This window comes from Gouania willdenowi, chromosome 21 (assembly GCF_900634775.1).
Source record: "Gouania willdenowi chromosome 21, fGouWil2.1, whole genome shotgun sequence".
NCBI lineage: Eukaryota > Metazoa > Chordata > Actinopteri > Blenniiformes > Gobiesocidae > Gouania > Gouania willdenowi.
In genome coordinates this window covers 1,743,539-1,759,863 of record NC_041064.1, presented here as the reverse complement: position 1 = coordinate 1,759,863, position 16,325 = coordinate 1,743,539, and the positions used below count along the sequence as shown (strand labels likewise).

Genomic DNA, 16,325 nt, shown 5'->3' with positions numbered 1-16,325 from the left:
GTGTGTGTGTGTGTGTGTGTGTGTGTGTGTGTGTGTGTGTGTGTGTGTGTGTGTGTGTGTGTGTGTGTGTCTCCAGGCCTGAGAAAATGATCTGGCACGGCTCCAGCAACAAAGGCCACCGTCAGACGGACCACTATTGTGAAACATGGCGTGCGGGCGAGCGCGCGGTCAGCGGCCTGGCGTCCTCGCTGCAGAGCGGCGTCCTGCTGCAGCAGACCTCCAGGAACTGCTCTGGATCCTACGTGGTTCTGTGCATTGAGAACGCCCTCACATCATCCTCGCACTAATTCACACACAGGCTCTGTTTGGTTTTCAACACGTGGCGTCCAATGAACTGTCTTTGTGACGACCCTCCCCCCACTGTAGGCCCCGCCCCTCCACACACACCAAAGAGGAGGGTGTGACGGGGCCTGGGCACATACGTTCCTCAGATGTATCCTCATTGTTGTGTTTTCTATGAGTGTATAGTACATGTTGGTCATTGTGTTTTTTGTTTCATGTCCAATAATTTCACCTGTTGTTTATTTTTTAGATATTGATGATTTCATTTTATTTTCTAATTTCAGTTTAGACTCTTCTATTGTGACGGGGTACAGCAAAAGGTTTCAGGACTTTTTTAAATTCAAAGAGTAGATATTTATTTTTTAATGAAGTGGATTCTAAAAATGATTTTTAAAAATTCCTCTGATTTCAGACGGTGCCTTATTATTACACACAGAATGTGTAAAGACTGATGTCTCCACCAGGGGGCGCTAATCAACAGCATGTGTATGTTCCCCCAGGCACTGAATAAAGTGTTTACCAACCAGTGACTGATTGACTAAAGCCTGCTGTGATTGGATGATTGGATCATGTGATCACCACCAATCAAGGTCACATGACCAGGAGTGTGAGTAGGACAGAAAGCATTAAAAAAGAAGGACAAACCAAAATTGACCAGAGGCATATTTTTTAAAAGTTAAGACTGTCATTAGACCCTAAAAACTACTGCAAATATAATGCACATACTTAAATTGGGCTAAGAAAGCAGTTAGGCACAAAAAATGACAAAAAACTAAAATCAGCCAAAATCAAAAGTAAGGCTATAACAAGGCATTTTTTTCAAAATTAAAAAAAAAAAAAAAAAATTGAGTTAGGACCATCATTAGACCCTAAAAACTACTGCAAATATAATGCACATACTTAAATTGGGCTAAGAAAGCAGTTAGGCACAAAAAATGACACAAAACTAAAATCAGCCAAAATCAAAAGTAAGGCTATAACAAGGCATTTTTTTTCAAAATTAAAAAAAAAAAAAAAAAAATTGAGTTAGGACCATCATTAGACCCTAAAAACTACTGCAAATATAATGCACATACTTAAATTGGGCTAAGAAAGCAGTAAGGCACAAAAAATGACAAAAAACTAAAATCAGCCAAAATCAAAAGTAAGGCTATAACAAGGCATTTTTTTCAAAAATTAAAAAAAAAAAAAAAAAAAAAAAAAAAATTGAGTTAGGACCATCATTAGACCCTAAAAACTACTGCAAATATAATGCACATACTTAAATTGGGCTAAGAAAGCAGTTAGGCACAAAAAATGACACAAAACAAAAATCAGCCAAAATCAAAAGTAAGGCTATAACAAGGCATTTTTTTCAAAATTAAAAAAAAAAAAAAAATTTGAGTTAGGACCATCATTAGACCCTAAAAACTACTGCAAATATAATGCACATACTTAAATTGGGCTAAGAAAGCAGTAGGCACAAAAAATGACAAAAAACAAAAATCAGCCAAAATCAAAAGTAAGGCTATAACAAGGCATATTTTTTCAAAATTAAAAAAAAAAAAAAAAAAAAAAAAAATTGAGTTAGGACCATCATTAGACCCTAAAAACTACTGCAAATATAATGCACATACTTAAACTGGGCTAAGAAAGCAGTTAGGCACAAAAAATGACAAAAAACTAAAATCAGCCAAAATCAAAAGTAAGGCTATAACAAGGCATATTTTTTCAAAATTTAAAAAAAAAAAAAAAAAAAAAAAAATTGAGTTAGGACCATCATTAGACCCTAAAAACTACTGCAAATATAATGCACATACTTAAATTGGGCTAAGAAAGCAGTTAGGCACAAAAAATGACAAAAAACTAAAATCAGCCAAAATCAAAAGTAAGGCTATAACAAGGCATTTTTTTCAAAAATTAAAAAAAAAAAAAAAAAAAAAAAAAAATTGAGTTAGGACCATCATTAGACCCTAAAAACTACTGCAAATATAATGCACATACTTAAACTAGGCTAAGAAAGCAGTTAGGCACAAAAAATGACACAAAACAAAAATCAGCCAAAATCAAAAGTAAGGCTATAACAAGGCATTTTTTTCAAAATTAAAAAAAAAAAAAAAATTGAGTTAGGACCATCATTAGACCCTAAAAACTACTGCAAATATAATGCACATACTTAAACTGGGCTAAGAAAGCAGTTAGGCACAAAAAATGACAAAAAACAAAAATCAGCCAAAATCAAAAGTAAGGCTATAACAAGGCATTTTTTTCAAAATTAAAAAAAAAAAAAAAAAAAATTGAGTTAGGACCATCATTAGACCCTAAAAACTACTGCAAATATAATGCACATACTTAAACTGGGCTAAGAAAGCAGTTAGGCACAAAAAATGACAAAAAACAAAAATCAGCCAAAATCAAAAGTAAGGCTATAACAAGGCATTTTTTTCAAAATTAAAAAAAAAAAAAAAAAAAATTGAGTTAGGACCATCATTAGACCCTAAAAACTACTGCAAATATAATGCACATACTTAAACTGGGCTAAGAAAGCAGTTAGGCACAAAAAATGACAAAAAACTAAAATCAGCCAAAATCAAAAGTAAGGCTATAACAAGGCATTTTTTTTCAAAATTAAAAAAAAAAAAAAAAAAAAAAAAATGAGTTAGGACCATCATTAGACCCTAAAAACTACTGCAAATATAATGCACATACTGAAACTGGGCTAAGAAAGCAGTTAGGCACAAAAAATGACACAAAACAAAAATCAGCCAAAATCAAAAGTAAGGCTATAACAAGGCATTTTTTTCAAAATTAAAAAAAAAAAAAAAAATTGAGTTAGGACCATCATTAGACCCTAAAAACTACTGCAAATATAATGCACATACTTAAACTGGGCTAAGAAAGCAGTTAGGCACAAAAAATGACAAAAAACAAAAATCAGCCAAAATCAAAAGTAAGGCTATAACAAGGCATATTTTTTCAAAATTAAAAAAAAAAAAAAAAAAAAAAATTGAGTTAGGACCATCATTAGACCCTAAAACTACTGCAAATATAATGCACATACTTAAATTGGGCTAAGAAAGCAGTTAGGCACAAAAAATGACAAAAAACAAAAATCAGCCAAAATCAAAAGTAAGGCTATAACAAGGCATTTTTTTTCAAAATTAAAAAAAAAAAAAAAAAAAAAAAATTGAGTTAGGACCATCATTAGACCCTAAAAACTACTGCAAATATAATGCACATACTTAAACTTGGGCTAAGAAAGCAGTTAGGCACAAAAAATGACAAAAAACAAAAATCAGCCAAAATCAAAAGTAAGGCTATAACAAGGCATTTTTTTCAAAATTAAAAAAAAAAAAAAAAAAAAAATTGAGTTAGGACCATCATTAGACCCTAAAAACTACTGCAAATATAATGCACATACTTAAACTGGGCTAAGAAAGCAGTTAGGCACAAAAAATGACAAAAAACAAAAATCAGCCAAAATCAAAAGTAAGGCTATAACAAGGCATTTTTTTCAAAATTAAAAAAAAAAAAAAAAAATTGAGTTAGGACCATCATTAGACCCTAAAAACTACTGCAAATATAATGCACATACTTAAATTGGGCTAAGAAAGCAGTTAGGCACAAAAAATGACAAAAAACTAAAATCAGCCAAAATCAAAAGTAAGGCTATAACAAGGAATATTTTTTCAAAATTAAAAAAAAAAAAAAAAAAAAAAAAATTGAGTTAGGACCATCATTAGACCCTAAAAACTACTGCAAATATAATGCACATAGTTAAACTCGGCTAAGAAAGCAGTTAGGCACAAAAAATGACAAAAAACTAAATTCAGCCAAAATCAAAAGTAAGGCTATAACAAGGCATATTTTTTCAAAATTAAAAAAAAAAAAAAAAAAAAAAAATTGAGTTAGGACCATCATTAGACCCTAAAAACTACTGCAAATATAATGCACATACTTAAACTGGGCTAAGAAAGCAGTTAGGCACAAAAAATGACACAAAACAAAAATCAGCCAAATTCAAAAGTAAGGCTATAACAAGGCATTTTTTTTCAAAATTAAAAAAAAAAAAAAAAAAAAATTGAGTTAGGACCATCATTAGACACCTAAAAACTACTGCAAATATAATGCACATACTTAAATTGGGCTAAGAAAGCAGTTAGGCACAAAAAATGACACAAAACAAAAATCAGCCAAATTCAAAAGTAAGGCTATAACAAGGCATATTTTTTCAAAATAAAAAAAAAAAATAAAAAAAAAATTGAGTTAGGACCATCATTAGACCCTAAAAAGTACTGCAAATATAATGCACATACTTAAACTGGGCTAAGAAAGCAGTTAGGCACAAAAAATGACACAAAACAAAAATCAGCCAAAATCAAAAGTAAGGCTATAACAAGGCATTTTTTTCAAAATTTAAAAAAAAAAAAAAAATTGAGTTAGGACCATCATTAGACCCTAAAAACTACTGCAAATATAATGCACATACTTAAACTGGGCTAAGAAAGCAGTTAGGCACAAAAAATGACAAAAAACAAAAATCAGCCAAAATCAAAAGTAAGGCTATAACAAGGCATTTTTTTCAAAATGTAAAAAAAAAAAAAAATTTGAGTTAGGACCATCATTAGACCCTAAAAACTACTGCAAATATAATGCACATACTTAAACTCGGCTAAGAAAGCAGTTAGGCACAAAAAATGACAAAAAACAAAAATCAGCCAAAATCAAAAGTAAGGCTATAACAAGGCATATTTTTCAAAATTAAAAAAAAAAAAAAAAAAAATTGAGTTAGGACCATCATTAGACCCTAAAAACTACTGCAAATATAATGCACATACTTAAACTGGGCTAAGAAAGCAGTTAGGCACAAAAAAAGACAAAAAACAAAATCAGCCAAAATCAAAAGTAAGGCTATAACAAGGCATTTTTTTCAAAATTAAAAAAAAAAAAAAAAAAATTGAGTTAGGACCATCATTAGACCCTAAAAACTACTGCAAATATAATGCACATACTTAAACTGGGCTAAGAAAGCAGTTAGGCACAAAAAATGACAAAAAACTAAAATCAGCCAAAATCAAAAGTAAGGCTATAACAAGGCATTTTTTTCAAAATTAAAAAAAAAAAAAAAAAAAAAAAAAAAATTGAGTTAGGACCATCATTAGACCCTAAAAACTACTGCAAATATAATGCACATACTTAAACTGGGCTAAGAAAGCAGTTAGGCACAAAAAATGACACAAAACAAAAATCAGCCAAAATCAAAAGTAAGGCTATAACAAGGCATTTTTTTCAAAATTAAAAAAAAAAAAAAAAAATTGAGTTAGGACCATCATTAGACCCTAAAAACTACTGCAAATATAATGCACATACTTAAACTGGGCTAAGAAAGCAGTAAGGCACAAAAAATGACAAAAAACTAAAATCAGCCAAAATCAAAAGTAAGGCTATAACAAGGCATTTTTTTCAAAATTTAAAAAAAAAAAAAAAAAAAAAAAAAAAATTGAGTTAGGACCATCATTAGACCCTAAAAACTACTGCAAATATAATGCACATACTTAAACAGGGCTAAGAAAGCAGTTAGGCACAAAAAATGACAAAAAACTAAAATCAGCCAAAATCAAAAGTAAGGCTATAACAAGGCATTTTTTTCGAAAATTAAAAAAAAAAAAAAAAAATGAGTTAGGACCATCATTAGACCCTAAAAACTACTGCAAATATAATGCACATACTTAAACTGGGCTAAGAAAGCAGTTAGGCACAAAAAATGACACAAAACAAAAATCAGCCAAAATCAAAAGTAAGGCTATAACAAGGCATTTTTTTCAAAATTAAAAAAAAAAAAAAAAATTGAGTTAGGACCATCATTAGACCCTAAAAACTACTGCAAATATAATGCACATAATTAAACAGGGCTTAGAAAGCAGTTAGGCACAAAAAATGACAAAAAACTAAAATCAGCCAAAATCAAAAGTAAGGCTATAACAAGGCATTTTTTTCAAAATTAAAAAAAAAAAAAAAAAAAAAAAAATTGAGTTAGGACCATCATTAGACCCTAAAAACTACTGCAAATATAATGCACATACTTAAACTGGGCTAAGAAAGCAGTTAGGCACAAAAAATGACAAAAAACAAAAATCAGCCAAAATCAAAAGTAAGGCTATAACAAGGCATTTTTTTCAAAATTTAAAAAAAAAAAAAAATTGAGTTAGGACCATCATTAGACCCTAAAAACTACTGCAAATATAATGCACATACTTAAACTGGGCTAAGAAAGCAGTTAGGCACAAAAAATGACAAAAAACAAAAATCAGCCAAAATCAAAAGTAAGGCTATAACAAGGCATTTTTTTTCAAAATTAAAAAAAAAAAAAAAAAAAAAAAATTGAGTTAGGACCGTCATTAGACCCTAAAAACTACTGCAAATATAATGCACATACTGAAATTGGGCTAAGAAAGCAGTTAGGCACAAAAAATGACAAAAAACTAAAATCAGCCAAAATCAAAAGTAAGGCTATAACAAGGCATTTTTTTCAAAATTAAAAAAAAAAAAAAAAAAAAAAAATTGAGTTAGGACCATCATTAGACCCTAAAAACTACTGCAAATATAATGCACATACTTAAACTGGGCTAAGAAAGCAGTTAGGCACAAAAAATGACAAAAAACAAAAATCAGCCAAAATCAAAAGTAAGGCTATAACAAGGCATTTTTTTTCAAAATTAAAAAAAAAAAAAAAAAAAAAATTGAGTTAGGACCGTCATTAGACCCTAAAAACTACTGCAAATATAATGCACATACTTAAACTGGGCTAAGAAAGCAGTTAGGCACAAAAAATGACAAAAAACAAAAATCAGCCAAAATCAAAAGTAAGACTATAACAAAGCACATTTTTTCAAAATTAAAAAAAAAAAAAAAATTGAGTTAGGACCATCATTAGACCCTAAAAACTACTGCAAATATAATGCACATACTTAAACTGGGCTAAGAAAGCAGTTAGGCACAAAAAATGACAAAAAACAAAAATCAGCCAAAATCAAAAGTAAGGCTATAACAAGGCATTTTTTTCAAAATTAAAAAAAAAAAAAAAAAAAAAATTGAGTTAGGACCGTCATTAGACCCTAAAAACTACTGCAAATATAATGCACATACTGAAATTGGGCTAAGAAAGCAGTTAGGCACAAAAAATGACAAAAAACTAAAATCAGCCAAAATCAAAAGTAAGGCTATAACAAGGCATTTTTTTCAAAATTAAAAAAAAAAAAAAAAAAAAAAAATTGAGTTAGGACCATCATTAGACCCTAAAAACTACTGCAAATATAATGCACATACTTAAACTGGGCTAAGAAAGCAGTTAGGCACAAAAAATGACAAAAAACAAAAATCAGCCAAAATCAAAAGTAAGGCTATAACAAGGCATTTTTTTTCAAAATTAAAAAAAAAAAAAAAAAAAAAAATTGAGTTAGGACCGTCATTAGACCCTAAAAACTACTGCAAATATAATGCACATACTGAAATTGGGCTAAGAAAGCAGTTAGGCACAAAAAATGACAAAAAACAAAAATCAGCCAAAATCAAAAGTAAGGCTATAACAAGGCTTTTTTTTCAAAATTAAAAAAAAAAAAAAAAATTGAGTTAGGACCATTATTAGACCCTAAAAACTACTGCAAATATAATGCACATACTTAAATTGGGTTTAGATTTCAGTAAGGCACAAAAAATTACAAAAATAAAAAATCACCCAAAAAAGGAAGTAATGCTTTAGTAAGGCATATTTTTCAAAAATTTCAAAAAAAAAATTTAGTTAGGACCATCATTAGACCCTAAAAACTACTGCAAATATAATGCACATACTTAAAATGGTTTCAGAAAGCAATAAGGCAAAAAAAAAAAAAATACAAAAAAAAAAACACCCAAAAAAGGAGGTAAGGCATCAAAACGGGCATTTTTGGCGTGAGAAATTATTGATCCCTTTTTGTGCTTTACTATATAGTAAAGAAAATTGAATACACTTATTGTTCAAATCGGACTAAAAGTCAAACAGTTACACTTACAGAATTAAATCTCAAAGTGTATATCAATAGTCAGAATGTTTCTAACTTTCAGTGACTTGTCAGGATTATTGTCCAACAGTCCAAATGTTGTCACTTTGGTGTTTGACAGTCGTACATATCAGAGAGTGGGCCATGTTTTCATAAAACCAGATTATTTTTTAAAAACTTGGCCATGAGTTATTTTTAGGTGATACTCTGTCAAAGCCTGACTTTCCATCAACGATTCCACTCCCAGATCTAACCATTTGGCTGCTCTTGTCAAACGTGAGTGACGGGCTGAAAATAATCACTTCCTACACCAATCTCATCAAATCTGTGAGTTTAAGTAACGCAGCTTTAGGAGGAAGTGCTGCGAGGCTTAGAGTAACGGAGTGGAGCGGCTCAATGTCACAGAAATATAAAGCAACATCTTTCTGCTGGAGTAAATCTCCACAACGTATTAACTGTTTAAGTCTTATTTGGAGTGGGTGGTCCTCCTAATGATGGAGGGTAATAACCTCCAGCTGCAGAGCGGTGGCCTGGGTACGGCTACATTTAGACTAATAACTAAGTACAGTGAGACGGTAATGATACGACCAGGACATATTCACAGCTTTAATTACATTCAGGGTGAAAAGCTGCTGTTGTCAGAGCTCAGAGAAGCTGTGTTTATTTACTCCCACTTTAACCTCGTTCTAACACTAAAACTCTGTGTTTCTGCAAAGCAACATTCTCACATAACAGAAACTAACGTTAGCGAGTTTAGTTTAAACTTCAGCTTTAGTTACTACACATTATGTTTGGTCTCATGTCACAGATCAACATAACTATAGGGCCCTAGAAAATCCATTTAATTTTTTTCTAAATTTTGTTTTCTTATTTTTCCAAATTCCGTGTTTTCCAAATACATTCCAAATACATTTAAGAAATATTTATAATTTTTCTCAGAAAATATTGGTTTTTAACTCTTGCAAGGAACAAAATAAATTAAAGCTGCAATCAGCGATGAACGAGCCCTCGCGACCACACGTATGTCGGGAAGTGGTGCACGTTGAGGTGTGTTGCATGTTGTGGTACTAATAGTGTTTACCCAAATCAGGGAAATTCTTCAGTGTACTGAAGTAATAGTTCTTCAGTACACTGAAGAATTCTGTAGAAGTTCCATAGTGATGATGTCATCAGTCTAAGCTGGGAACCAATACAATTTTCAAGGGGGCGCTACTGAGTCATTTTGCTATCCACATGTTCAATTTCCCCAAAATCTAAATTTTTTCGCCAGTCCTAACATGCGTACAAATGTTCATGAGTTTTTGAACATGTTTAGGTCCTCAAAAATGCGATAATTTGCCCGTAAATAGAATAATAATAATAATTAAAGCTGCAATCAGCGATGAACTGGCCCTCGCAACCACACACATGACGAGAAGTGGAGCTCGTTGAGGTGTGTTGCATGTGGGGGTGTAACAGAAATGTTAAAGTGTTGAGACGTAACATTTTCAAGGATTATATCACAAACTTTGCCGCAATGTTCTGTGAAAATATAATGTTTTCCTTTTACCAATAGGTGGCGCTATGACTATGAATGACGATTAAGTTAAACCATAACCATACAAATGAAAGCTGCTGTATTTAATTAGCATCTACTTAGCTCTACAAACTCTGAATAAGTTCCATATGTGTGGCACATCATCCTAGTGAACAGGATGCTATGAGGAATATTTATATCCATAAAGATTCAACAAGATTGTTTTATAACACAACTAAATGAACATGTGTGGTGGCTTTCCCTTTATATAAATGTTGATGTGATAATGTGAAGCATTAAATGAATATCATATGAAGCAGTCAATGCACCTCACATGTATGTTTAAAATAAAAACATGAATGTGTGAAGTACTTTAACAGTGCAGTGTTGGATGCAAGACGTATCTCTATAAATCTCTGTCTGTTTTTGATGCCATATGCCAGTTACTGGTGGTACGCGACACATTGTCCCAGAGTGTCCCAATACGCCCCAAAACTGCCATGGCAGAAACCACTTCTGGTTCTCGCTGTCTTTCAAAAAACAAGCAGGACAGATGAGTTCAGAGTGAGAAATGAAAGAATGTGAGACACAGATCTATACTAGTCACATGTTCTTAAGCCTGCGTGTAATGTAAAACCTTTCAATATTTAATGAGGAGATTTTATGTTGAAACACAGAGATTAGCAAACAGTTAAACATGATGATGCCACGATTCATCTTTATATCTAAGCTGTATTTCACACAGAAATAATCCTTCATCACTTTCCCAACAACGACATCAAAAACAGACTTTAAAGCATTCATTTCAACATTTTACATTTCAAGTTTTACAGCAAATAATAATTGATCTATTGTTTTCTGAAGCCTAAACTCTTTATCTGATCATAGACAATGTGCAATATATTTATCCTCACTGTTTATTTATTTGTTTATTTATCTTCTAAATGGCTCCTCCTCTAATTATACACACACACACACACACACACACACACACACAGATATATATACATATATATATTTGTCTCTTAATGTTGTACATTGTGTAAAATGACAATAAAAACATTCTATTCTATGTAGAAATTAAAGCCCATTGAATATTTGACATGAACTGACCTTTTCTCTGCAGGTAAAGGAGGCGTGGCCAAACCTCACACTTACTCTATTTGTGTTTTATTGTAAATACTTGTGTTCTGTTCTCTTTTTCTTGACGTTTTTACACGTTGGTGCTGATGAAACCTTCTCTAAAGTCATATTAACACGTCTCACTACACAGGGTCGTCAGCTCAGAGGGAAACAGATTCAATGTGACGTCTCCCTCCATCTCTGATGAATATTTGATGTCTTTTCCTGCACGGCTCTCACACACACACACACACACACACACACACACACACACACACACACACACACACACACACACACACACACACACACACACACACACACACACACACACACACACACACACACACACACACACACACACAGTGCTTTCTAAAAACCCATTTCTTCTTCTACTGAACACTAAAGGAACGCTTCCTTTGTACGACATGACTTTAACGTCTTTATTAATTGTAAGCACATTTAATGATTCAGAATTTAGAATAATTAAGAATTTGTCTTTATTTTGTAGATTTTTCTCTCGTTTTGTGTTTTTTTTTGAGTCATTGTTTGTATTTCTTTCATTTTGTGTATTAATATTGTGTCTTTATTTTCAGAGTCATTTTTGTTGTAGTTTGATTAATTTTTATACTTTTTAGAATCAGTAAAGTGACTAAGTTACTTTTAAAAGGATTAATCAGTAATCAGATTACTTTGTCATTGTAACTGTGGCAACACTGTTTAAATCTATATTTTTGTATCAATACTATTATGAGGGGGGGGTGTAATGTAAAGTAAAAATAATAATAACGATTAGATTGAAATAGCACTATTTTCAAGGAGACTCAAAGCGCGCTATAGAATCCATTATTCATTCACACCAAACATATTGGTGGTGGTAAGCTACGCTGTAGCCATTTCGCGTCTACATTCATGCACAACTCATACCCATTCATATGAGGCAATGTGGGTAAAGTGCCTTGCCCAAGGACACAACGACAAAGGAGGAAAACTTATTTAAATAATGGTCATGACACAACGTGAACATGGTTTAATTGGGGGAAAAACAATCATGAAATCTGGTGAAAAAAGGTTAAAAGTGACAATAATGGGTCAACATATGTGACATTAGGTGGAAATTAGCAGTGTGACGATATCTCGATACGGCAATATATCGCGATATTTTTTCACACGATCGATTATCAATATGTTCGTGCTAAGTATCAGTTTTATTTTTTTTCAAAACCTTTTCAGCTTTTTCACTAAAATGTGCAGCTACGTCATCACATAAATATTGTCACTGTTTGTTGAAGGAACAATATATTGTTTACTGTAATATTTCACTATAATGATGTCACTGGTGAGAAAGACCCTATTTATTGTTTACATAAATCACTATTGGAAATACTTATTCCTTTACATTGGTATGTTGACACTTATTTACAGACATGTTGCACTAAAATAGTATCACTGTTCATAAGACACTTATTCAGTTTATTATCTTTCAGAGATATAAATAAAAATTATATTTTATATCTTAATCTTTTTTTTAATTCTTGTTATGTCATAGATTATCGTAGATTGATTTCTGACAAATATATCCATAATCACAGTATTGTCATATCGTGAGATAATCGTCATCGTGAGCTTTGTATCGTATCGTATCGCGAGGTACCCAGAGGTTCCCACCCCTAGTGGAAAAGTGGTGGAAAGGGTTTATAAGTGCTGAACATGTCTGAAAAGTGGAAAAAATTGCAGAAAAGACATTAAAATGTGATGTAGAAAGTGTCAGAAATGGGAGAAATGTTGCAAAAACATGGAAAGAAAAAGTGATGAAAATAGGTTAAAATAATGAAAGTTTGGTGAAGTTGGATAAAAAGGGTAAAAAAATAAGCAAAAGTGGGCTTAAATGATTAATAATAATAATAATAATAATAATTTATGGTGATTGGCTGTTCATTCCTCCATCTGACAGATCACTATTGATTAGTGGAGCCATCGATTGATCAAAGGATGAAATAAGAACCTGTAGAAGTGAAGTATGGTGATGATGACACGTCACACATTGTTGTTGTTGTTGTTGTTGGTTGCCATGGTTAAAGTGCTGAGGGATGACAGTGGGCTGTGGTTGACCATGACACTCCTTCCATATTGTAATTATTCCAACTACATCAGAGCTAAAGCACAAGCTGCTCCTGCTGTGATTGGCCGACTGCTGCCCTCCCATTGGCTGCTTTGATGAGAGTGGGAGGGGGTGCTACATTCCTCCTCCTCCTCCTCCCTGTCACTGTAAATCCTGCTCCTGTGTCTTTTAGAGACTCTCAGTTCCCAGTGTGTGTGGTGTGAGCGAGCAGTGGAGCATCGTGGGTAATAAGAGAGAGATAAAGGAGGGAGAGAAGAGAACAGCGGCATTTCTTCTTCTCCCCGTCTCCCCGCTCCCTGTCACTCCATCCTTCCTCCCTCTGCTGGACCAGGACCAGGACCAGGACCAGGACCAGGACCAGGACCAGGACCCCTCCATCCGCCCCAGGACCCTTTGACTCTCCTCACTCCTTCACTCCTCACTAACCCAAGGTAAGACAACTACTAAACTACCACTAAAAGTACAACTACTACTACTGCTTTTCCTGCATCTTTGGAAGTTTCCCCTGCAGCTTTTCCACTTCCTGTCACTGAAGGTTCAGATTTCTATCAGTGAGGTCACTGTGTTTCCTCTGCTTTCAAATCTACTTCCTGTGCGTGACTATCGTACTCATCTCTGCACATCTCTGAGGGTTCTTCTGCCCCGCAGCCTTTAAAAATAAAGCTTCTTCTATTATATTTAATTTATTATTATTTTCTATTACACTAAATATTATTTTATTATTTTTACGTTTAATCGTGTGTGTTTCTCAAACCATTTCAGTCCCAGAGAGCGAGGGACCCCCACTGTAGCTGAAGGTGGTTGAACACAGACATTGAAGAACAGTCATGTGGAGACAGGACCATCTATAAGGGGGAATAAAGGAGAGATTTTTGGGGTCCATCCATAAAGTCAGTAAAATGATGGTCTATTGTTCTATGAATCTGTGATAACCACATTTATTTATTTATCTGAATAATATCCACTGTTATCCAGGAACATTTATTATTATTATTATAGTCATCTTAAAGATGGAAATCCTGGTTTTAATCACTAATAAAATGGTTCAAAATGAATAAAAATGGTGGAAAAGGAGGTGAAATGGAATTTTTACCATTTTTCTACAACTCCACCAAACTCTCCATATTTTTGCTACATTTCTCCCGTTTCTGACACTTCTACGTCATATTTGCCTTTCTTCACATGTTCAGAACTTATAAACCCTTTCACCACTTTTCCACCTAATGTCACATATGTTGACTTATTATTGTTTTGCCATTTTAATCACATTCACAGTTTGTCATGCTCATTATTTGCATGTTTAATTAATTGTTCCTACTTTTTAAATGAACAAATTATGGTTAAAGTTGCAAATTGTGGGTAAAGGAATTTAAAAACGTCAGAACAATTAGTTTAAACTGGTTCAGAAAATATTCTTGGTTGTTGAAGGTTGAGAACCCCTGGTGTAAATAATGTGTTTGTATGCTGTTGTTTTGGTTTTCATTATAGTTTTATTTTATCATTATTATTATTATTATTATTATTATTATTATTATTATTATTATTATTATTATTATTATTATTAATAATAATAATAATAATAATAATAATAATAATACATCCCCGTTTTATTTATGTTTCATTTATTTATTCTCTACTCTTCTCGCTGTCGTAAAAAAACACAGTTTATCTGATCCAAGTCCAGCTCCGAGCTCACACTGAAAACATTAACAACAACAACAACAACAACAACGATGATGTCACGCTGCTCTCGTGGTCAGGGACAAACGTTCCTAATTGATTTGTGCAAAGTTGGAGAATGTATTTCTGGGACCCTACAGAACATGACACTGCACAAAGTGTAATGACTTCACATTGTGACGACTCGCCTGATTGAGTCCAGTAATCTCTCTCTGTAGGAGTAGGAGACATCAACATTAGCAACGACTGTAAAACATTCAGGAGGAAAAGTGCTTAGTTTCACACACACACACACACACACACACATCCTACACTTCAGCAGTGTGTGTGTGTGTGTGTGTGTGTGTGTGTGTGTGTGTGTGTGTGTGTGTGTGTGTGTGTGTGTGTGTGTGTGTGTGTGTGTGTGTGTGTGTGTGTGTGTGTGTTAGACATCAATAATGCCAGCTCAGAGATTTTAAAGGCTCTCTCTATCATTCATGAGAAACGACGTCAGCCACGGCAGAAAAAAGGGTGACGACAATTTATTTATTAGAACTAATAAAAGAGTTTATTGTTATTATTGTCTTTATCATATTTTAAGGTTTTTATAATCAAGCAGGGTGAAATCAACAGGCAAAATGTGACAAAATCTGGTGTAATTGGAACAAACGTTGTTGTTCCCTATTTAACTAATAATTTAAATAATTTGAATTAATAAATAAAAATAAAAGTCACTCTTTCCATTTCAGTTCACACATTTCTGTCGTTTCCATTTTCTCGTTTTTCTCTAATTAGATGTTATTTATTAAATTTCCTGACATCGTATTAGACATGCTTAATACGTATAAATAAATTCAATATTTTAATATTTGTACACAATAGAAATGAACTGAAGTGAGATCACCTAAGATTTTGTGTGAGATTTGATGTTTAGCTGTATGCTAAAGTTGCTAAAGCTAACATTAGATATTATGGTGGAGAAATGTGTGAAACTGAACCAACCCAACATAACTCAGTCAAATTTCATAAAGATCGGATAATTATGAACAATAATGAGAGAAAGAGATTTTTCACACTGATCCAGAATCAATATATTGATCCAGATCCTCTTCCAAATGTATTGGAATCTTCCATGGCCTACGGTCTATGGAAGGGTTACAATTTTTCAAAATCCAGTCAATAATTTAGATGAAAATATTGTCATTTTCATATCAGGAAATAATTTTGTATATTAATAATCTGCAGCTAGAAAGCAAAGGTTTGCTGTGTGTGTTTCATTTGGAGCATTTTGCTTTTTTTTTTTTTTTAGTTTTTGTATTGCTTTGCTCTTTACATTTTGCATATTTTGTTTGTTGTTTTGGGGCCATTTTGTGTACTTTTTGGTCATTTTGAGTATTTTGCCGTCATTTTGTGTGTGTGTTTTTTAGTGATATTTGATATATTTCTTGTGCTTTTGTTTTTGTACATAATTTTGTGTGTATACTTTTGTGGGGTTTTTTTAAACAGTTTTTGTATTTTGTTGTTTTTTACATTTTGTGTGTGTGTGAGGTTTTCATTTTGAGTCTTTTGCAGTTGTGTGTGTTTTTTAACATCACTAGTACAGTGCCTG

At 32.6% G+C, this 16,325-nt stretch overlaps 2 protein-coding genes across 7 annotated transcripts in view; both read left to right on the top strand.

Moving 5' to 3' along the window:
• Positions 1 to 813, top strand: part of col18a1a (collagen type XVIII alpha 1 chain a) — a 103,075-nt gene extending 102,262 nt beyond the window's left edge. For both annotated transcript variants that reach the window (XM_028436475.1, XM_028436474.1), the window contains one exon: positions 77 to 813. In XM_028436475.1, the coding sequence (XP_028292276.1) occupies positions 77 to 287 (211 nt within the window). In that variant the 3' untranslated portion in view covers positions 288 to 813. The remainder of the gene's footprint in view (positions 1 to 76) is intronic.
• A 12,427-nt stretch (positions 814 to 13,240) lies between these two features.
• pcbp3 (poly(rC) binding protein 3) overlaps positions 13,241 to 16,325 on the top strand; it is a 54,856-nt gene continuing 51,771 nt past the window's right edge. For all 5 annotated transcript variants that reach the window (XM_028435811.1, XM_028435810.1, XM_028435807.1 and 2 more), the window contains exon 1: positions 13,241 to 13,488. The gene's annotated coding sequence lies outside the window, so the exon portion shown is untranslated. The remainder of the gene's footprint in view (positions 13,489 to 16,325) is intronic.